General features: G+C 32.9%; 1 protein-coding gene across 3 annotated transcripts in view; it reads right to left on the bottom strand.

Moving 5' to 3' along the window:
• The window catches only part of LOC118203529 (uncharacterized), a 52,899-nt gene extending 38,639 nt beyond the window's left edge, over positions 1-14,260 (bottom strand). The window contains exons 1-3 of one of the 3 annotated variants that reach the window (XM_085819803.1): positions 13,862-14,258; positions 11,897-12,214; positions 5,683-8,384 (exon numbers count right to left, since the gene is read on the bottom strand). In XM_085819803.1, coding sequence (XP_085675929.1) covers positions 7,435-8,384; positions 11,897-12,214; positions 13,862-14,114 — 1,521 coding nt within the window. In that variant the 5' untranslated portion in view covers positions 14,115-14,258 and the 3' untranslated portion in view covers positions 5,683-7,434. Of the gene's footprint in view, positions 1-5,682; positions 8,385-11,896; positions 12,215-13,861 lie in introns of those variants that run through there. The other 2 variants (XM_085819805.1, XM_085819804.1) reach the window with 2 other exon arrangements.
• Positions 14,261-24,957: the final 10,697 nt, after the last annotated feature.

Here is a 24,957-nt window from a genome sequence, read left to right as displayed (position 1 = left end):
ATCTGAATGCTATAGTGCCTGGCAGGTTTGATGTACTTCAAAGGAACTGTAACTGACATTAAAACAATTGCTTCACTGACTAATTGGCTAAAAAAAGTTACTTCTTATTATGTTTTTATTGCACAAATGATTTCATTATGGCAAAATTTTTAGAATTTAGAGAACCACCAAACAGCAAATCTTTTTTTATTTGGAGAAGGTGCTGCAAAGTAGAAATTTACAGTAAAGTTTTAAAATTAGGATATGTATCAAGCAGCAGAATCTAGGACCAACAGAGGTTGCACTACGTGACAAAATGCCTAGTGCGAGTTCAGTTTTGCAATTGAATCTGAAGATTATGACGAGGCACAGAAAGCCACCAAATATTATTTACACGAAAACACTCTTCTTCTCAGCAGATAAAGATTTAATAAACAGGTATATTAAGTGTCTTAATGTCCATTTGTAGAACTAATAAATTGTTTTAATAATATCTAAATTTTTGTACCAATAATTCTGGGAATCTGATTTGTAACACACATCAAGGAAAATGACTAAAAATCCTTCCATATTATAACTTTCTCTGAACTATAAACTTCTTATACTTATTCTTGAACTATAAACCAGTTTGAGCTGGTGATTTGGCTAGAAACATAGAAATAGAATGACATAGGCAGTTACAAATTTACATTATATACTTGAGGACAGCCATTGGCCTATTGCTATTTGCTAAATTGGAAGAAATTATGGCCAGATTGTGTTGCAGTGTTTTTGAAGCTTTGAGTCTAAGGGTATTTTGATTATTTATTATATTGGGTTTCTAAGCAAAACTTTTGGGCTTGGAAATTAAAAATGAAGACGTGGAGAAGTTACCAGAGCCTCCCTCCCCAAAAAAGCAATTTCAACAGGAAAGAATTGAAACATTCTCAGAAGCAGCAGCAAAAGAAAGTGTTGTGAAGTGTGTGTGTTTATAGTTCAGAGAAAGTTATAATTTTTTTAACTACAGAATCGAAAATACTAGATATTGAAAATGCAACTGAAAGGTTAAAAATGTCATATTTTTAACTATATGCAACTTTTAAAATGACTACTGTATTTTCAAAGTATATTTAAGAGTTTCTTTCAGAATTTACATATGACTTGATTTATTAAAACTGAAGATTCTATATATACATTCATTGCGTGTTTGTTATTGACCAAAAGTCAAATAATATAAAACCAGCAGTTAAAACCAAGCAATTATATAAATCGCTGCTATAAGCATGATTTTTAATATATCATTATTAAAATTCTTTCTTACAATCTGATATAGTGCACTGACAAAGACTTATGAAACACTGAAGAACTATTAAGATATATGAGTATTTGCTGCAAAATGCAGAATATTATGGATTGTTTTCAGAGTGAAAGTTTACAATTGGGTACCCCTTGTTTCTTGGCGATTCTTTTTTGACGCCAAGATCGGCGCCAGGAGAGCGCAATTTCAAGATGGCCGCTAAAAACCAAATTAAGAAGTCAAAGAATTGCACAAACTCTGTGTCCATGTAAACATCGATCTGTTTTCACTTAAAAAAACATCCTAGAATTGCACAAACTAGGCACTGCGCACTGCCTTAAATTTGTCCATGTACACATCAATCTATTTTCATTTAAATAAAATCAGGAAGCTGAAACAATGTTAAAACTATCGTGGTAACCAGAATTGAGGTTTCATCACCAAAATTTAAAAAAAAATTGTTGCTAATCGAAGGGGCACCCAATTCTACACTAGAGCCTGGTCTTTCAGGAGTACCATTTTAACGAACAGGAAACATAAGACATTAATATTTAGTTGAATTGTTTGGCATTACTTAACGACATCAAATTCCCGTACAAATGTGGGCGCTTGGTTTACGTTTGTTGCGTTGAGCAATTCTAGACTGAATAAGAGAATGAACAATATTACATTTGGAAACTTTTAAATCAATTTGTTCTGGTAATAAGTTAAGTTACTGTTGTGAACTGTCACCTGTAACAGAAAGTAGTAGTTGAGATTTGATAAATTTCCATATAAGGAATAATCAAGCTTTTGCAGTTCAACACATTCATGGAAAAAATAAGGCATACAATACCATTCCTGTTAAGCCTGCTGGCTATAAGTATCCAAGCAGCACCTTGCCCAGTTTTTAATCTGTAGCTCTTCGTTCTGTTATCCCATAAAACAGGCTGTTGCCGTACTTCATCAATTAACCTAATATCGTTTATTGAATCTTCTGCCATACTGTTTACTACGGCCGTCATCTTCAAAGACAACTTAACATACTACCAAAGAATCTGTAAGGAAGATTCTTTGCATACTACAGTATAAATCGCATATTGCTACAAGAAGCCAGACTCCGCGCTGTACGGGCGGCTAAGACCCGCCGGGAACTGGAGAAATTCAACCAATCAGAGAGGACCATTGCGCCAGGAACTTTTGGCTTCATTTTCCGATCGCCAAACGCAATTTTTGTGCAAAACTAGCATACAAGAAATGCACTTGTTAATGTTATGGTAACTTGTTTGTACTTCTTGGGTAGAAGTAGTTTATTTGTTTTGGTTATTTTGTGGTACGCTGATATGATTTCATATTTAATTTATTGTAGGGGCGATAAGTGAAGTATGTAACTCTTAATTTCGAAAACAAATACAACTTTATATTCCACTCAATTTGCTATCTCGATACCGAATAACTTTTTGATACGCTTTGAAATAAAGCGTAAATATAATAATTGATAAAAATTATTGCATTGCGAAATTTCATGGCTCTTTGTGTATTTGAAAATGCTTGGTGATATCTAAGTTCTTATTATTTCATGTACTGTAAACATCGTAAAATTCAATAAAGAAAAATATTTTAAGAATACGTCTTTTTTTATTTAAACTACTTTTAAAACTTTAAGAAATCTATCTTTTGCGTATTTTTCCGTAGGCAAAACTATACTAACAAAAGCTCCTAGTAAAATATAAAAAGTACAATGATTATTCAGAGAATCAATATATTAAAATGTTGATGTGGGATAACTCATCAGGTAACCCAGTAACTCCCAAAAGAAAAAAATAATTCAGAAATTAACATGAAACTTGTTTATGCATTATTCTTCATCTAAATAATTCTATTTCATTTCATTGTGTTATGTAAAAATAAAGATGTATTTTTTGAAGTTTTGCAACATTAGCGTAATCAAGTAATTTATATTCATGACGAGTCTGTGGAGCATTTTACACTTGTATGTGTTGCTATATACATTATTTTCTTTTACTGTCAAGATTTTTCTGAATAATATGTCATAATTTATCACCTTAACTAGTCCCCAGAGTTTGTAATTATATTTTAAGAAATCACAGTCTTTAATCTGCAATTTTAATTCCATTTGCTTATGATTTCAGATGTCATGTATTAATCCCTAGCCGAAATTCTGTAAGTTTTCTTGAAATCCAAAGCATTTTCTTTTTCTATATAAATAAAATATTCCAATAACAGCTACCAGCATTGGATGCCTCTAATTTTTATTTTGTAAGGAGTAATAAATTTTATACTGTTGCCTACACATCTACTGCCTATGTTCCTATAATTTGGTATCATTTCCGATTGTGGAATTATGGTGAATTTTCATGATTCTGTATTCTTTCAGTAGAACTATAAATATCAAAAAATAAATTTGTTGTTTTTTGATAAATAAATTTTTTGTACTCATAAATCAGAATATGCATAAAAATATTACAATTGATAAGAGACTGTACGATTTTTTAAAAAAGATTCTTGAGTTTTATACCAATGGTAGTAAATGAGAATGTTTCTTTATCTACTTAATTGATTATTACAAAGCATAAAAACAGTATCTTCTTGAGGGTAGAAGACTTTCATGAAGTATATTTAACAGAAAATGACTTTTGTTCATGTGACACACGAGAAATATCCCATGCAGCTAGCCTGTCCACTAGTGTTCAAACTACCAATGCTCCTTAATCTTATCCACTTGTCTGCTTATAAATACTAATTATGAAAGATGGTAATAATTTTTCTCAGTGTGAAATCTTATCACAAAGAATAGGCTAAATAGATTTTACGGTACTCTTCTGTTATCGGGATTGGATTCAGAAATGTATGTGCGTTCATGTCTGCATGTATATATACGTATGTGTATACACACTTGCATATATACATACATTTCTGAATATGGTCCTGATAACAGTAAAGTACTGATTTTACTTATATATCAGATCTTATTAAATATAGATCTTACTTGTATATCAGATCTATATTTCAATAAAGAAAAATATTTTAAGAATACGTCTTTTTTTATTTAAACTACTTTTAAAACTTTAAGAAATCTATCTTTTGCGTATTTTTCCGTAGGCAAATCTTACTTGCTTAATCTTACTTAATCTTAGATCTTACTTGTATATCAGATCTATAATTCAATAAAGAAAAATATTTTAAGAATACGTCTTTTTTTTATTAAATTACTTTTAAAACTTTAAGAAATCTATCTTTTGCGTATTTTTCCGTAGGCAAAACTATACTAACAAAAGCTCCTAGTAAAATATAAAAAGTACAATGATTATTCAGAGAATCAATATATTAAAATGTTGATGTGGGATAACTCATAAAATAACCCAGTAAACATTTTAAGACGCCTAGACAAATTTTGAGATACTTTCAGCTCAGAACTGTTCAGTGGTTATCTTTCCACTGTGAAACTAATGGTGATGAAAAAGGTGATTTCCTCACCAGTAAGAAATAGAAACCTGATGAAAGCATTAGCTTCGACTTTCTAAAGCTTTTGATTATGATGAATGCCTACTTTCGTAAGTATTAAGATATGCCTGCTCACGCAGCTGAATTTTCTTCGCCCACGGGTATTGGTACTTCCCTAGTACCATTTATTTGAAAATATCTTTGCCTAGTGCACTTTAATGCGATCTACTGGCGAAAACTCTTTGGTAGTTAATGACCAGAAAAAAGTAAGTCATAAGTCAAAGTCAAAAGCTTTTGAATTTGGATGACTGTTTTACTCCCACTTATTTTCGAAGAATTATCTAAAAATGCTAAAGAATCATAAGCACGATAATCTTGTGACCTAACATTTGGAAAATAAATGTGCATCTTGAAATGTTTGTATGTATCAAATGGTTTAAAAATGAAGTACCTCTGTTTTCATTATTTTAATATTATTCAAATAAATGGGTCTGTTCTTGCTTAAAACTGTGCTAACCCTCTGAGTACTGAATTATTTGAAGATTTTTATGCCCATGGGATGGATTTAATTTGTCACTATATGGATTAATATGTAAAAGTAATACATTTTATTTGGAATATGCTTATATTGGTGATATAAATATATTTTTGAAACAACATTTTAGTTACAAAATATAACAAATGAACAAATACATGAAACAAAATTGAAATCTTCGCCCAAGTAAGCAGATGACAAGTCTCTCTAATCAATTTGATGAGTACCCAAAGGGTTAAATATATTTATATATGTAGTAATTAAATGCATACATTATAATAATGCTATAGCAGTTGCTGAATGCATAATTTTTTAATGTAGTATTTTAATCATGACAGATATTAAATCATAATTTGCCTTTAAATATTTTTTTTATAACTTTATCTCTTTAGTGTACACATAGATATGAGAATAAGAATAATTCTATACAGTGGCTCATACACTACTCTTGGTTTTTAAACTTTTATTTCTGTACGCATATAAGCAGTAAAAAAAAAAAGAATATATAGCAATAAAAATAAAATTATACATATAGCAATTATACAATTTCTAAACACATAATTTGTATACAGTAACTGAAATTATGCACTATGAATTACAGTTATCTTATACTAAATAATGCAACATATTTTTTCAAATATTAAAACACCTCAGAAAAGAAGTTCAATATTCGTATCTCCTGTTTCAACTTTCACCTTCACTGTTGCACATGTAACACAAATAAAAGAATGGTACTCTTTTGATATCAGGACTGGACTCAGAAATGTGTGTATGTATACATACATAGATGCATGCATGTACACATACATTCATTTATATAGCATGCATACATACATCTTTGAATCTGGTCACAAAAACAAAAGAGTACCAAATGAATTTATAGAGAAAACAATCCTAAGAAAAAAATAAATATGCAGCTACTATTATAATATTTTTAAAAGCATGGAATTAAAATTACATAATATAATGATCAATATAATACAGGTGCTTATATACTATATTTTTAAACACCAATTTTTATATGTAATAAAAATTGCAAATTATTTGGTTTTAAAATTTTTTAATCTTTCAGATCATTATGAAATCTGGCTATTATGCTGCTAAAATGCAAGCACAGAGCAGCAGAAATTTTAATTTTTCTACACCACAGGATGTATTATGATGATCTTATTCAAGGGCATAATTAAATGTTAATTGGAACATAAATCCATTTATACCACACTTGCTTTCACTTAAATGTCATATTTGTTCCTATACTATATCAAGAGAACAATTTTTTTTTAAAAAAAAGGGGGAAGTATATATTAGATGGAGACAATAGATCATTCCAGTTACTGGACTTCTGGATTTGAGATTTTGTACTATTAATATATATGATCATTTCCAAAATTAATGACAGGGTCACCTAAAAGTACTTTTTGGAAATCATAACTTTCACTGGTAGAAGGTTTAGCTAATTTTAAATGTTTTTTTTTTTTTTTTTAACTTTGCTTTTTTACTGAGTAAAAACGTTTCTGTGGGACTATTTTTTTTTGTTACTTGGTTCTGAGGGAGAAACTATATCTTTAGAAATTAGTGTAGCATTTTCTTCATCTATTCGTAGAAGATTTTGAATTGCATTAACATGGCCTAATACACTTTTGTATACACAGGGTTGAATGTCTGTTTTGTTATTTAAATTAATTATTATTGAATTTAATTTATCTTTCAGAATCTCAATTTTATTTTCTTTAACTGAAATATTGTTATTTTTTTCAATTGTATTATCATTTACTGAAATAGCGCCTTTCATTTACGTTTTCTCGAAAATTTGCCAGTGAACCTGTGTACAATACATTGGCACCAACACTTTTATTTTCAGAAATTAAAACAGCATGAATGTGTTTACACATGTTGTTTTGAATTGTATAATCTGGACATGAACAAGTAAATGTACCCACACATTCATTACATGACCTACAAAATATTACACATTTACCAGTACAATTGTGTTCTGAATTTTTTTTAATATAGTACACTGTTTCAGATTGTGAGGACTTAATTTTCCAATTGTTGTCATTCAGTTTTACACAATTTGAACTCAATAGCATACCTTCTTTGTGTCTTTTTAAAGAAACTGACAATTTTTTTGTCATCTTCCTTTTATGGTATTTTAATAACCGATCAAAATTTTTATCTTCCAAATAGCATATTAAGCTTTTTATAGAATTATCCACACGCTTACTTTTTTTTTCCCTTCCAAATATATATATTTTAAAATTTTGTGGACGGCTTCTACATGCATATTGGTATTTATACGGGCATATTTCCTATAACAATAAGCCCACATTTCTGCCCGATTTGCATAATATTTTTTAAAATAGACATAAAATTCTTTTGTGTCGCTATCTTCTTCTAACTCAGTAAGAAATTCCATCAGCATAACAGTAAACCTAGTTTCATCTAATTCATATAAAATAGTTTTTAATGCTTTATATACTTTATTTTTCTTTTCTGTATTACCAATGCTGTTCAAATGGCCTCGCCATGCCCTGTCTACATGCCAAGCACATAGTAATCTGCACATTGCTGCACCGAAGACACTTTCCCAAGCAATATAGAAAACTGGTGCATCATCAGACATGAAAATTTTACAATTAATGTCACCAACTTCAGAATGTACAATTTTTAAAAAAAATGACATTGTTTCAAAATTTACAAATGATGTAAAACAAAATACAACAGGGAATCCCTCTTCAAACTCATCAATCACAAGTAAAGTTACCAGCTCAAAATTATAATTTTTAAGCCCATGTGTAGAGTCAATACAAATTCTATCTCCACATCCAAATACCTTAAGCATATGTTTTTGTACAGGAGTCATGATTATCAGGAGAAAATCATTTTCATTCAGATGATCATGCTTCATTCCCTGTTCTTTATAAAACAAAACAACATTGTCTGCCTTTTCTTTCATGCCCTCAACCCATGACTTTACACTAAGAGCATTGTTTTCATTATGACATCCGCTTAATGTATTTGAAATCCCAAATTTATGCTTTATGTTACTCAAGTCTTTCCTTGAAATGAGGTTTCCTCTTTTCAGTTCTTCTTCAGGTACTCTTATTTCTTGGAGAATTTTTGTTGAAGTCACCCCATGTATAAGTTTGCCTAAAATACACACACATAAAAACGAAATTGGTTATTACTAAAGCACATAATTTATTTTTATTATTTAAATTGTGCATGTAAATTTTTAAACAAAAGATGTAATTCAATTTCTTAAAAATCTGCATAAATTTAAAAATTAATGTAAATTGTGATATTTTCTAATTAGACATATCCCCAATTTCAACATTTGGTAAAACTGCCATGTATCTGGTGAATTTTCAGGTATATACACAACAGCCAAACCATGTAAACATGTATTACATATATGAGTACATGTAGATTTGGACAAGTTATATTTAATCGTCATTCAATCGACGATTCAATTCACTTATAGGTGGCGCTCTCACTCATTAGTGTGGCAGATAAAAACCGGTATTTTGATTTGTGATCCGACTTCGTACATTCAAAAATGAATTTGCTTAGCTTTTCCGAAATGTTTAATTTTGTTCAAGGAGGTGTAAATTCTCACTGTATTACTGAAGTAGAGAGAATTTTAAAAAGCAGATCATTTGGTAATGCACGGAATTTTACTAGAAAAATCCAATGTACAAATTTGGCTTGCTATTTAAGGATAAGTTCTATTGCATCCTGATCGCATGAAATTGAAGGACATTTCATTATTGAAAAAGGAGAAAGAAGCAAAAAGAAGAGGGTTTTGTTATTCTTAGCAATTTTTATATGTACCATAATTTTCTTAGTAAAAGTGCTGTAAAGTAAAACTTTTATTTTTATATGTGCCGTGCTACAAATTTTCATTTAAATCATTGCTAACATGAACTGAAACAGACTTTAAATTCTGCAGGTAAAATATGCATGAAAACCTAATTGTATACGTATGTGTATTAATAATATTTAAGAGATCAATAAGCTATAATGATTTATACTTCAATACACAAATATGCATGTTTACTTTCGAAAAGTACACATACGCATTTATACAGTCAAAAGTCGTTAATCCGGACTCGTCGGGACTTCGGCGATTCGGATTATGATTCCGGATTATAGATCATCAGTTTAAATCTCGTAAGATGGCACGCATAAAATCTAAAATTAAAAATATTAAACCGTAATTTATGAAATAAAGAACAAATATGATCTAAAGGGTATCAAATTTACAAAAAAAAAAAAGCTTAATATTTATTTGTTTACTTTATTAAACATTTCTTTCAATGTAAGTTGTTTAAGTTGCTTCGTTTTATGTGATAATACTTTCTCTTTAATTCTATAAACAGACCAAATTTCTTGTTCAGTTACAAAGTTCCGCTGTTCAAATCCCGTTAATTGCTGTGCCGAAAATACCGACTAACTTGTCAATCGAAATTTTTTCGTTTTCATTAACCTCTCTGTCACATTCTTCATGTCTTTATCCAATTTTTGCAGCAATTCCACTTTTTGTTTGATGGACATCGAAACATACTTTCGTTTTGTACGATCCTTTGGGAGCTCCAGAATCAGAAATTCTATTTGACATAATCAAAAGTTCAAGTTTACTTTTATAGTATTGCTCTTACAGTCTGCAAAAAATAATAAGCCAGATGCAATTCGAAGATTAAGGAACAACGCAATCATCAACATTAACTGAAATAGATAATTAGATAATTTTAGCTTATACCGGCCATTATACATAAAACGTGCACGCAAAAACGTATTCTGCACTTGCGCACACGCATATGCGCAGTCGTAAAAGGCCTTATGCGCACGCATAAACGTCTATGCGCATGTGTCGACGTGCCGCATGCGCAGAAAGTTTTTAGCTTTGAGGTCCGGATTATGGGTATCCTAATTAACGACTTTTGACTGTCTATACATATACACGAGAAAGAAATTTTGCATTTATATAGAAAACGAGAAAAAATGTAATCAGTTTTTTAAATGCTTAGAACGCACTTTCATTTAACATCCAACTTTCTTTCCAATTCAAAATATGTTAATCCACTACTTTCTTCGTTTAGCTATCTTGCTTGATATTTTTTGAGCCAAAAATACGATGCAAGCATAACTCAGGTTCCTTCTAAGCTCATGAATTACACTGGGATACACAACAAAACGTGTGGTCTGTATTTCTAAGTTATACATAATGCCCACAACAATAAAAAATAAATGTTTAATTACTTTTCATCACAACACGCTTCGCAAACTACATAGTACTGTCGAACATAAATACCATTTTTTTATGTTTCCACCTTTTAGCCACTAGATGGCGTATCAGAGTGCTGGAACCGCGGATTGTCTGTAAAAAGGTAACTATCAGGCCAATAAATATTTTTATTTTCTCAAATTTTAATTTTTAATATTTGCTATGAGATCTCTCTCACATCTGTTAATTTAGACAGATGATGAAATAGATTTTTTGTTCATACCAATAATAAAAATAACAAAATTATTCAGAAAGACGACAGGGGGGGGGAAATTTAAATAAAGAAAATAAAAATCTTAAAAATTGAGTCTACATCACCATAAAAACAGTGTGGCATGCTAGCTATATAAAAGCACCTGATAGCCATCACTAATCCACCGTTTACTTATTTCAGATGCTGTTTCTAGTACTGCCATAAAATACAGTACTGGACAAAAAAGCAGTACAGCAAGATATCCTTCACAGATGACACCCAGAATTATAGGATAGCGGTTAATGTAAACGACAGTTCTGGATATTGACGTATCTGGTAAGAGACAGGAATGCATAATCATCTCATAAATATCCCTGATTATGATTACTTTTATAGGAGGTGCCTCATGCTGCAAGCATATATGGAAAATCAGATACAGTAATTCATGAGTAGTATTGTAACCTCCTACACAGCTGTTAAAAAATAAAGATACTGGAATGGCCTATGCATGTATACATATGTAGAAAGGCCTACATATTCTCAAAATCTAAATCTGACTGAACACATATAAGATGCTGGAAATGTCTTGTGGTACGTATCAGAGTCGTAGCTAGCATTTTCAGCATCCGGGGACAGCTGAAAATTTCGTACCACCTTGGGTTTACCAAGAATTAAAACATTTCATTCTAAAATTTTGTTATTTCAATTTGGCGTTCCCTGGATACTGCACCAGAGCATAGATGTTCCCCTCTAGCTATGCCATTGGTCTAAATCAGTCACAAAATGTTCAACAGTTCAAGATGGTATTGACGGAGGAATGGGAAAGGAAATCATAATAACTTATTGACAACAACATAACATTCTAAGGTGACAACATCCTTTACTGAATGTTATTTTATTGGTTTATTCTACATTTGGACATACAGCGTCGGTATACTAATATGGACCACTCATGTATGAAAGTACCATTCTTTTATTTATGTATCTTTCATGCTTTATTGAAATATAATATTACATTCATTTACCTAGACAACCTTTATTGGACACCACTTGTGTTAACTTTAACAGACCAATGTATATATTATATATTGCTTTGAAATATATATAAAGAGTCATGTTATGGAATTTAAATTTACTTATATATATATATAATTTATAAAAACAAGTAAAACATTTTCTTACCAGCAATTGCTTGTTGATCTTGCTCTGCAATTGGTAAGTGGCCCAGAAGATTATCATGCTTGTAGTGACATTTATTATAAATGACATGAACATGCATGTCAAAAATTTTCACTGTTATACCAGCCGTACAATAAAAGCCAATCTTCCTTGTACCTTGAAATTTTAACTGGCGTTTACCAGTACTCCCAGATATGTATACCCCACTTCTGTTGCAAATAAATTTAACTGTTGAATGATTTTTGAATTTTTCTTCTCCTCTAGGCAATATATATGAAGAATTTGTTGCTTTTTCTTCTTCAGCAAGCCATTTATAAAAATCTATAAATAAAAATTTTCATTCAAAATATTTTTTAGTTTCTTGTAATACACAATTTTCAGAATTAACATATTCCTAGCTTATACCATTCATCAGAAAACACAGTGTTAATTTTATAAAAGTAATATTTATAGAGAAGTTTTGTACAACTCAGTATGAATGATTATTTAAAATTTATTCATTAATATATTCAGTACTATTAATGAGAGTTAAAATTTCATTCTTATATTAATACACTACAAATGCTAAATACTGTGTGACAGAACAGGAACAAGTGGGCAGACCACCATAATTTTATCAACAGTTCACAGCTATAGTTCCATCTCACTAACTGTACAGCTCTGCCCCAGTTTTGATGGAGAACACGCTAGGGGTCAAATCAGAAAAATCCACATAATCTTTTAAAAGAACTTTTGGCTCCTTTCATATTTGCAGTACACACAGGGAACATCTTGAAAACTGTCACTCAAACAGTACATTTGCTAGGATTTAAACCAAGTCTCATTAACAGTGTCCAGCTGTGTTACCGCTCACGAGACTCTTTTTTTTTTTTTTTTTTTTCATGAGTATAAATTCCTAGATATAATAAGTTACGAGGTAGTTTTCACATTTTGCATTCCTCACATTACGCTACTGATATTTTTTTTAAAAAGTCTACCAACCCCATTACATACATTAATCACTGATACATCTGCTATGCTTGCAAAAATATTGTACCTAGTCCTCTGTGAGAAAATATTATAATTGTGAAAAAAAATGTGATACACTTCTGTTATCAGGACTGGATTCAGAAATGTATACATACATGCATGTATGGATGGATGAATGTGTTTCATGTGTGCATGTATATAGTGCATATGCATATATATATATACATTTTTTATTCCAGTCAGAGCTGTAGATAGGGTTTTCTGAACCTGCGGACAACTAAAGATCTTACGCCCCTCTTGTTTGCCAAGAATGGAAAACATTTCATTCTAGAAATTCATAACGTCAGTTTGGTGCCTCCTGGATGCTGCGCCCAGGGACAGATGTTCCCCCTTGCTCCCACTCTAGCTATGTGCCTGAAAACCAGCAATATAAATCAAGTATTTTAATTACATTAAGATTTAAATAAAAAAGTTGGAAGACTTTTTGAACACACTATGCACATTTGTTATGAGTTAAAATTGGAAGGGTGTTCTGAATATTATTAGATAAATAATAAAATTTTAAAAAATTATACTGTAAACTTTTCAGCCCACTAGGAGCAGAGTGGTAAAGTTATTGAATACAAATAGTTCAGTATGAAATTCGAAACCCAGTGAACGGGCTGGCTGCATACATGGTTTCGGGAATTTCTCCATGTGTAATGTGTTTATGAGCTAGTTTCCCTTAGAAGTTCCTCCACGAAGGCATCCCTCCCCTTAGGTAGATAGCCCTAGTGTGCTTTGCCATTATCAAACAAAGCAAACCATACCAGTGAACGTTTCAAAAGAACAATATACTGAAATTTTGCTATCATGTTACACATAAGGGTTAAAATTTCTTCAAAACTCAACAGCATAAAAAAAATTTAAATTAAAAAACGAAATTAAAATCATAATTTATTAGTATCTGGAAACCTTCTGAAATAATTAAAAGTTTATTAAATTAATAAAAATGCTAACCTTCCATAGACGTAAACTTTAAAATGACTTTTTCATGTGCATTTGCTACGTCGTGATCAGAAAATAAATGTTGTCTGTAATTTTCAACACTAAAAAATGAAGAAGAACATTCGATACATCGAACAGTTTTTGATTTTTCTGATGAAACACCGTGAACAAGTCGAAAGTGTTTCACTTGTATCTTTTTTGTCTTAAAACTTTTATCACACATTTCGCATTTTACACGAGTATCCTCCGAATTCTCCATATTCATTCTGTTGCCTTTAAAAATAAAGATTGCAAAATTCTCTCTGATCTAAACAAATGAGATAATATCAGCACAAACATAAACAAAAACTTGCTTTGTTTTTGAGCGCTTGAGAAATGAACAACTTTTTCGATTGTTGGCGTAAAAAATTGATCGCCAAAAACAGTCTCCAGCGGTGTCTAATTCTGATTGGTTGAATTCCTTCAGTTCCCGGCGGGTTTTAGCCGCCCGTCCGCGGATCAAGGATCAAGGAAGTGCAATTTACGGAGTTCATAGGCAATTACGCCTTTACCTCCACATCTTCAAAGGAAATTAAATCATCCGAAAGAGGGGACAGTCAAATAGGGTAAAATTTTGATAAGCCGAATGACTTGGAGTAAGTGCCTTCACACTGAGTTAAAAAAAGGCAAAAAACTCAGAAGGTCTTAATTTTGCGCCGAAAAAGGGCCAGAATAATTTAGATAGGGGCAGCCATAAAAATTTTGACTATAAAAATAAAAGGTGAAGTTTCCTTGAACCTTGATAATCATTTTCTTTACATACGTCAGATGAAGAATACGCAGGGGAATTCCGATGCGCGTTCTTCGAGGTGGGAGGGAGGGGGGAACCTGTTTACAGGTCCAAAAAGTAGTTCTGCCAGTGATCAGCTGGGAGGGAGAAGTTTCATTTTTGACCGCTATTCAATGCGGTTTTTAAAGGTCAAAAGGACGCTGTTAAGCGCCTAAGAAAGTTCCTTTTTAAAGGAAGAGAGAAGCTATAGTTTAAAAAATCTTTTTCAGTTTTATTTCATTTGATAGGTTAAAGTATGTTAATCAGTCCTATTTGACTGTGATTTTCTTATTAAAGAAACGTTAAAGGAGGTTCCTCGAGTTAATGCCGTGTGCATTAAAGAACTTTAGAGGCAGGGGGGTAAGGAACGAGAGGTAGTTAGTCACGCGGCTATCAGTGTGCTCATATCTAGCCCGTTTAAATGGCAGAGCTGAATATTCCCTGTTAAGAACCGCTCTGGGTCTTTTCCGGGAAGAAGCAACAGCAGGATCGTATACGGGTAGCATATGAAGCACAAGATTTGCAACACGTTGAATATTTTTGAAAAATTTTTCCGAAAGTCGCTGTATATAGCGATGAATTGGCATAATTTTAAGGTCGTTATGAATCTCTTCGTTCCGTACAGTCGGTCACAACAGTATTCGAACACCGGCACCCATTCAGAAAATTTACTTTTCCGTTGAGAAACAAAATTGTCTCCAGAGTCCATCTTGGTTCGATAGAAAAAAAAACAAAAGGATGGCTCATGTCCAAAATTGGCTAGGTGCATGAAACAAAATACAACATGACCTATCTGGGTGAGATGGGAAACAAAATGGCTGCTCACGTGATCCATTATTGCGCTCAGAGAAAACGCAAAGTGTCGCTGCGGCTCGTCTCGTTTCGCGAAGAGTGAAAACCCAAAAGGGTCTGCAGTGTCTATCTTTGTTGGATGAGAAAACAAAAGGAAGGCTCATGTCCAGTTTATTTAGGTGTGGGAAAAAATATAACGTGACCTATCTGGATGAGATGTCTCCAGCGATCCAGTATAGACTTTTTCCCCATCTGCAATAGGTGACATCTATAAACAATTTTATTGAAATCTCCTCGAAATATAAGAAACAGCTAGCTCGTGAAATTGTAAGGTATTCCCAAAGAATTCCACTTCTTGAAGAAGGAAAAACATCCTAGCTGCAGATGAGGTAGAGAGAGAGAAAAAGCATGTTGCACTATGGAGAGCCCGCACGGTTCTGAACAGAAAACGTGGAATGCTTTTACAGAAAAGAGTTGAAAGTGAAAGTAAAAGCCGATTGGAAATTTTTCACTTGGTTGCCGACTGGGAAAAAATTTTCAGAGCTCAGAAAAAAAATTTTGAGATGTAAAAAAAAAAAAAAATAAAAAAAAAAAAAAATAAACTTTTTGTTAATTTTTATCATGTCTTCTAGACATGATAAAAATTAACCCTACCCCCCTTTTGTGTGGGAATGTTGTCTCACTGTTTCTAAAAATAGACCATTCTAGGAATTATATGTTTTAGAAAGGATGAGTCATGGTCTTTGGGTTTCTCCATTCCAAAGTAAACAAAGTGAAGACATCAAATTAATAGAAAAAAAGGAAGAGGTTTTTTTTTTTTTTTTTTTTCAGCTCTGGAAATATTTTTCCCATTCAACAGCCAAGAAATATTTCCAGCCAATACAATTTCATTTTTACTTTCACTTTCAATTCATTTCTTATATCTATAAGAACATTTCATGTTTCTGTTCAGATCAGTGTGGGTTGTTCAAGATGCAGCAACTCTACTCCATGGAATGGATTAAAAATAAATTCTTTCATACATTTTTAAAGCTCAAGCGTGTTAGCTGTCATGGAAAGAACCTTTTTTTCCCTGAGCTCTAAGAAAATATTTCCCAGCCCACTCAATCGCTGAAATGGATTAAAAATAAATTCGTTCCTACATTTTTAAAGCTCAAGAGTGTTAGTTCTCATGGAAAGAGCCTTTTTTCCCCTGAGCTCTAAGAAAATGTTTCCCAGTCCACTCAATCGCTGAAATGGATTAAAAACAAATTCTTTCATATATTTTTAAAGCTCAAGCGTGTTAGCTGTCATGGAAAGGGCCTTTTTTTCCCCAGCCCACTCAATCGCTGAAATGGATTAAAAATAACTTCTTTCATACATTTTTAAAGCTCAAGCGTGTTAGCTGTCATAGAAACTGAAATTTATGTCATGGTTTGTGTCTCACACGTCGTCAACGGTATGGTTTGAGGTGTCTTTCAATATCATGACATCTTTCAAATAGGAGTTTCCTTAAACTATGTTGAAATCTTGTTGCATCCAAACCACGGATGGGAAATTCTGATTCATGGATGGATCATCCAATTTCGCTAGAACCTGATAAACGGTTGCTGATGAAATCCAAACGAGGGGTCCTAGCTTTTCAAAAGGGAAACATTTTCCCCTAAACAGAAGAATGATTTCTATTCTGTGAGACATTAAAAAGTGGAAAGAAACTTGTGTTCACAGAAGCTCTTTCTAGAAGAATGTTCCTGGGTCCAGATGAGATAGAGAAACAGAAAAAGCATGCTGCACCTTGGATAGCCCGCACGGTTCTGAATAGAAAACGTGGAATACTTTTATAGAAAAGCGATGAAAGTGAAAGTAAAAGCCAAATCGTCTTGGCTAGAAAATTTTCACTTGGTTGCCGACTGGGAAAAAATTTTCAGAGCTCAGAAAAAAAAAATCTGAGATGTAAAAAAAAAAAAAAAAAAAAAAAAAACTTTTTGTTAATTTTTATCATGTCTTCTAGACTGATAAAAATTTTTATCATGTCTTCTAGACTGATAAAAATTAACCCTACCCCCATTTTGTGTGAGAATGTTGTCTCCCTGTTTCTAAAAATAGACCATGACTCATTCTAGGAATTATATGTTTTAGAAAGGATGAGTCATAGTCTTTGGGTTTCTCCATTCCAAAGTAAACAAAGTGAAGACATCAAATTAATAGAAAAAAGGAAGAGTTTTTTTTTTTTTTTCCCCAGCTCTGGAAATATTTTTCCCATTCAACAGCCAAGAAATATTTCCAGCCAATACAATTTCATTTTTACTTTCACTTTCAGTTCATTTCTTATATCTATAAAAACATTTCATATTTCTCTTCAGATCAGTGTGGGTTGTTCAAGATGCAGCAACTCTACTTCATCCCACAACCAGGAAGAAAAAAGATGTTCTTTCATGAGGAATTCTTTTGGCTTTCATGCATTCAACCTGGAGACACATTCCCTGAGCTCTAAGAAAATTTTCCGAGCCCCCTCAATCGCTGAAATGGATTAAAAATAAATTCTTTCATACATTTTTAAAGCTCAAGCGTGTTAGGTATCATGGAAAGAGCCTTTTTTTCCCCCTCAGCTCTAAGAAAATGTTTCCCAGCCCCCACAATCGCTGAAATGGATTAAAAATAAATTCTTTCATACATTTTTAAAGCTCAAGCGTGTTAGGTATCATGGGAAGAGCCTTTTTTTCCCCTGAGCTCTAAGAAAATGTTTCCCAGCCCCCTCAATCGCTGAAATGGATTAAAAATAAATTCTTTCATACATTTTTAAAGCTCAAGCGTGTTAGGTATCATGGAAACAGCTTTTTCTTTCACAGCCCACTTAATCGCTGAAATCGATTAAAAATAAATTCTTTCATACATGTTTAAAGCTCAAGCGTGTTAGCTGTCATGGAAAGAGCCTTTTTTTTCCCATTTCTATTCTGTGAGACGTCAAAAATTGGAAAAAAGCTTGTGTTCACAGAAGCTCTTTCTAGAAGAGTGGTCCTGGGTCCAGATGAGGTAGAGAGAGAAAAAGCATGCTGCACCTTGGACAGCCCGCACAGTTCTGAACAGAAAACGTAGAATACTTTTATAGAAAAGTGTTGAAAGTGAAAGTAAAAGGCCAATCGTCTTGGCTGGAGAATTTTCACTTGGTTGCCGGCTGGGAAAAAATTTTCAGAGCTCAGAAAAAAATTCTGAGATGTTAAAAAAAAAAAAATCTCTTTGTTAATTTTTATCATGTCTTCTAGACATGATAAAAATTAACCCTACTCCCTTTTGTGTGGGAATGTTGTCTCACTGTTTCTAAAAATAGACCATGTATACTAATATACTACAAACGGACTTGAACGCCTGTTCTCAGTATGTAGCTATACAAATTTGAAGGTAAAATTAAAAAAAAGACATCTTTTTGGGGAAAAGGGAGTAAATTTGTATAGGAATATAGTACAAACGGAATTTAAGGCCTGTTTTCAGTATATAGCTATACAAATGGGAAGGTAAAAAAAATGACATCTTTTTTTTTCGGGGAAGGGAAGGCAGTGAATTTGTATAGGAATATACTGCAAACGGACTTTAAAGCCTGTTTTCAGCATATAGCTATACAAATTGGAAGGTAAAAAAAAAAATAAAAAAAAGACATCTTTTTTTTCGGGGGGGGAAGGCAGTGAATTTGTATAGGAATATACTACAAACGGACTTTAAAGCCTGTTTTCAGCATATAGCTATACAAATTGGAAGGTAAAAAAATAAAAAAGACATCTTTTTACTGGGAAATTAAGTGAATTTGTATAGGAATATACTACAAACTGACTTTAATGCCTGTTTTCAGTATATAGCTATACAAATTGGAAGGTAAAAAAAAATAAAAAAAAGATATCTTTTTTGGGGAAAAGGAGTGAATTTGTATAGGAATATACTACAAGAACATCAAGAAAAGAACATCATGGGTCCAAGAATTGAAACTGAAAGTCCAAAAACGAAATGTTAACGACTGGGAAGAAAATTTTCAAAGCTGAAAAAAGATTTAAAAAAAAAAAATTTCCTTTTTCTTTCTTAATTTGATGTCTTCATTCTTTTGACCTTGTAGGAATAAAAAAAGTGAAGACATCAAATTAAGAAAGAAAAAAAGGAAGGTTTTTCTTTTTTTTTTTCTTTTTTTTTTTTTTTTTAATGTGTGAAAATTTTTCCAGAGCTCTGAGAATTTTTCGCAGTCGGTTTCTAGAAGCAACTCGTTAATTTATTTAAACCACTCGCGTTTCAGTTTCAGATCAGTCTGTGCTGTGCACTCAACGTGGATACACGCTTCTCACTCTCCTGGGAAGAGCTTCTGTGAAGGTATGTGAACATTTTTTTCTTACTCTTTTGTATTTCATAGACTACAAATATTTATTGAGTCACCCATTTTATTGAAATGTATTCTTATTTCCTTTCAATACTTTGAGGTAGGGTAATATTTTTCCCCCTGCTACTGTTTTTGTTTTTCAAGGCTAGAAATGTTTTACTCAATAGCTGTTTTTATAGAAAACATGCTATTATTTCATATACTGATATATTATGTGAAACTTTAACAAATTCCTTTCAAGAAGCCAAGATCTCGTGATCCACAGCTGGCTAGATACGTCAGTGTAATCGGATCACGATTGTTCCATCATATACTGATATATTTTGTGAAACTTTAACAAATTCCTTTCAAGAAGCCAAGATCTCGTGATCCACAGCTGGCTAGATACGTCAGTGTAATCGGATCACGATTGTTCCATCATATACTGATATATTTTGTGAAACTTTAACAAATTCCTTTCAAGAAGCCAAGATCTCGTGATCCACAGCTGGCTAGACCCGTCAGTGTAATCGGATCACGATTGTTCCATCATATACTGATATATTGTGTGAAACTTTAACAAATTCCTTTCAAGAAGCCAAGATCTCGTCATCCACAGCTGGCTAGATACGTCAGTGTAATCGGATCACGATTGTTCCATCATATACTGATATATTTTGTGAAACTTTAAAAAATTCCTTTCAAGAAGCCAAGATCTCGTGATCCACAGCTGGCTAGACCCGTCAGTGTAATCGGATCACGATTGTTCCATCATATACTGATATATTTTGTGAAACTTTAACAAATTTCTTTCAAGAAGCCAAGATCTCGTGATCCACAGCTGGCTAGATACGTCAGTGTAATCGGATCACGATTGTTCCATCATATACTAATATATTTTGTGAAACTTTAACAAATTCCTTTCAAGAAGCCAAGATCTCGTGATCCACAGCTGGCTAGACCCGTCAGTGTAATCGAATCACGATTGTTCCATCATATACTGATATATTTTGTGAAACTTTAACAAATCACTTTCAAGAAGGCAAGATCTCGTGATCCACAGCTGACTCCATTAGTCAGGAAAAACGGATCACGACTGTTCCCTCGTATACTGATATATTTTGTGAAATTTTAACAAATGACTTTCAAGAAGGCAAGATCTCGTGATCCAGAACTGACTCAATCAGTCAGGATTAACGGATCACGATAGTTCCATTGTATACTGATATATTTTGGGAAACTTCTTTAACAAATGACTTTCAAGAAGGCAAGATCTCGTGATCCACAGCTGACTCAATCAGTCAGGATTAACGGATCACGATTGTTCCATTGTATACTGATATATTTTGTGAAACTTCTTTAACAAATCACTTTCAAGAAGGCAAGATCTCGTGATCCACAGCTGACTAGACCCGTCAGAATTAACGGATCACGATAGTTCCATTGTATACTAATATATTTTGTGGAACTTTAACAAATCCTTTTCAAAAAAGGCAAGGTCTTGTGATCCACAGCTGACTCCATCAGTCAGGATAACGGATCATGATTTTTTTCAATCGTATACTGATATATATTTTGTATATTTTGTGAAACTTTAACAAATCCTTTTCAAAAAAGGCAAGGTCTTGTGATCCACAGCTGACTCCATCAGTCAGGATAACGGATCACGATGGTTCCACCTTATACTGATATATATTTTGTGAAACGTTAACAAAAGACTTTCAAGAAGGCAAGATCATGTGATTCAATAGAATTGTTCAATCGTATACTGGTATGTTCTGATAAAACAACAGAATGATCCAATTTTGAATACGATCCCAATATGTTTTTATAAAATCCATTTCATATTTTGTAAAACGTGAACGACTGACTTTCAAGCTGGCTGCATGGGTGTTTTTTTTCGTGGTTTTTCCCCATGTGTAACGTGAATACGAGCCAGTTTCCCTTCCAATGTCCTCCACGAAGGTATTTCTTAAGGCAAATAGCCCTCAAATGCTTTTATCGTCATCCGAATCGACTTGACCTCTCTCCAACTTCCACGGTGTCATTTGAACGATCGAGTCGGCTGTTGGAAAAAAATGTCTGACAGTTGAAAACAATATCTCCACACACCTTCACAAAACCTCTTTCCAGGAGGAAGGAACGTGTATTCAGCTCCAGTGCACAGCACAGACTGATTTAAAGCTGAAACGCGAGTGGTTTAAATAGATGAGAACCCTCTATAGAAATAATTTGAATATATCTGGTTTTGTGAATCAAGCCGACTGGGAAAAAATTCTCAGAGCTCAGAAAAAAATTCTGAGATGTAAAAAAAAAAAAAAAAAAAATCTTTTTGTTAATTTTTATCATGTCTTCTAGACATGATAAAAATTAACTCCCTTCTCTTTTTGTCTGGGAATGTTGTCTCACTCTTTCTAAAAATAAACTATGACTCATTCTTGTGGAATTCTGTTGGGCTTTTACTTTCGATTGGGTTTTGAATTTGTTTCAATTCCCCAGTTATCTATAAAAGCATTCCGCGTTTCACTTCAGATCCGTGTGGACTGTGGAAGAGGCAACACGTCTCTCTCTTTACCCAATCTCATGATATTCTTTAAGAATTTCTTAGCTAATTGTCAAAGAAGGGGACTATAATTGAAGAATTTATGAATTTGTGAACATGTCACCCATGGCAAATCTAAAATCTTGGAAGTGGATACTGGAAAGCCCCGCTCTGATTATAATTCTGAGTTCTAGCATGGGACATTTTTTAAATCAATAAGCTAAACTATTCCGCGTTTCACTTCAGATCCGCGTGGGCTGTGGAAGAGGCAACACGTCTCTCTCTTTACCCAATCTCATGATATTCTTTAAGAATTTCTTAGCCATTTGTCAAAGAAGGGGACTACAATTGAAGAATTTATGAATTTGGGAACATGTCACCCATGGCAAATCTAAAATCTTGGAAGTGGATACTGGAAAGCCCCGCTCTGATTATAATTCTGAGTTCTAGCATGGGACATTTTTTAAATCAATAAGCTAAACTATTCCGCGTTTCACTTCAGATCCGTGTGGGCTGTGGAAGAGGCAACACGTCTCTCTCTTTACCCAATCTCATGATATTCTTTAAGAATTTCTTAGCCATTTGTCAAAGAAGGGGACTATAATTGAAGAATTTATGAATTTGGGAACATGTCACCCATGGCAAATCTAAAATCTTGGAAGTGGATACTGGAAAGCCCCGCTCTGATTATAATTCTGAGTTCTAGCATGGGACATTTTTTAAATCAATAAGCTAAACTATTCCGCGTTTCACTTCAGATCCGTGTGGGCTGTGGAAGAGGCAACACGTCTCTCTCTTTACCCAATCTCATGATATTCTTTAAGAATTTCTTAGCCATTTGTCAAAGAAGGGGACTATAATTGAAGAATTTATGAATTTGGGAACATGTCGCCCATGGCAAATCTAAAATCTTGGAAGTGGATACTGGAAAGCCCCGCTCTGATTATAATTCTGAGTTCTAGCATGGGATATTTTTTAAATCAATAAGCTAAACTATTTTTCTAGTCTCATATTCTCTCGTGACTAGGGTTCCAGATTTGGGTAGAGAGAGACATGTTACCTCATCAACAGCCCGCACTGTTCTGAACAGAAACGTGGAATGCTTTTATAGAAAAGTCAAGAGTTGAAAGTGAAAGTCGAACAACGAAATGGTATCGGCTAGGAAAAATTTCTCAGAGCTCAGAAAAAAAAATTTTGAGATGTAAAAAAAAAAAAAAAAAAATCTTTTTATTAATTTTTATCATGTCTTCTAGACATGATAAAAATTAACTCCCTTCTCTTTTTGTCTGGGAATGTTGTCTCCCACTTTCTAAAAATAGACCATGACTCATCCTTTCTAAATAATAGAATTCCAAGAATAGATTGGGTTCTGGTCTATTTTTAGAAACGGTAAGACAACATTCCCAGATAAAAGGGGGATGAGTTAATTTTTATCATGTCTAGAAGACATGATAAAAATTAACAAAAAGTTTTTTTTTTATTATATTTTTTATTTTTTTTTTTTACATCTCAGAATTTTTTTCTGAGCTCTGAAAATATTTTCCCAGCCGATCTCATTTCGTTTTTCGACTTTCACTTTCAACTCTTCTCTTTTCTATAAAAGTATTTCGAGTTTCTGTTCAGAACACTGTGGGCTGTTGAAAGGGCAACACATCTCCCTCTCTACATTAATTGGGAATCCAAGATGTTCTAAAGAAGAATTCTTTGAGAATCTCTTAACCTTTCTAAACTTTAGACGAGCTAGCTGGATATTTCTTCATTTCTTTTTCAAGTATGGGTTCAAAGGATTCTTTGAAATAGTTGCAAGTAAGACGTTGTATCATTTTCTATTGATCGTGAATCTATTAAAAAATTTCAATGCCTAGATTTAGGGCTACCTATACCCGCATGATTCATATGTTTTACTCTACGTTTTAGATAGACCCTCTCTTAAAAACACGATTTTCCTATTCAAAGTTGAAATGAGTTTCTAAAAGCATGATTCTTTTAAAAAAACATGTGTCTTTGTGCAGGTGTGGTGGGACGGTTAGATTTCTTCTCTTTTGAGATAGTCATCTCCACCCTCTCGTGGTTGCTGAAATCTCGTGATGGCTCAAGTGAAAAGGGTTCGTTTATTTTGACTCACAACCACGTTATATTTTTTTGGATATCTCCTCCAACGACTCGTGGAACTCTTTTCCCTGAAATCAGGTATGTTTAGCAGTGCACGCCCTCTGAAGTGAAGCTCGGAATACTTTGACAAATCCTGTCGAGTGGATTCTGAAACCATTTTTAAAGGACCTCAGAGAAACACCCATGAAGACGATACCAACGTGTCGTTTTTCAGAAAGCATGAATGTGGCTCATGGTGAGAGATGAGGTGGTAAAATAGTTTTTTTTTCTTAGAAAGTTGAAAAAATGGAGAGTAGTAAGACACAGTGTCTTTTTTCGAAACTGAGTAGGAGGGTCATTTTGAGAATATTTTCTGAGAGATTTGAAAAAAAAATTTTAAAAATAAAAAATATCTATATTATATAATATATATATTATAAATACTTTTTGTTTATTTTTATCATGTCTTCAGACATGATAAAAATGAACGACATCTCTCTTTTTTTCTTTGAAACCTCTCTCAACCTATCTCGTCCTGTTTTTCAAGTAACATTCCTTTC

The sequence above is a fragment of the Stegodyphus dumicola genome, chromosome 7 (genome assembly GCF_044657685.1).
Source record: "Stegodyphus dumicola isolate Sdum_Otavi_A_Nest chromosome 7, ASM4465768v1".
Classification (NCBI taxonomy): domain Eukaryota; kingdom Metazoa; phylum Arthropoda; class Arachnida; order Araneae; family Eresidae; genus Stegodyphus; species Stegodyphus dumicola.
The sequence above is the reverse complement of the archived record's forward strand: the minus strand, read 5'-3'. Positions and strand labels throughout refer to the sequence as shown.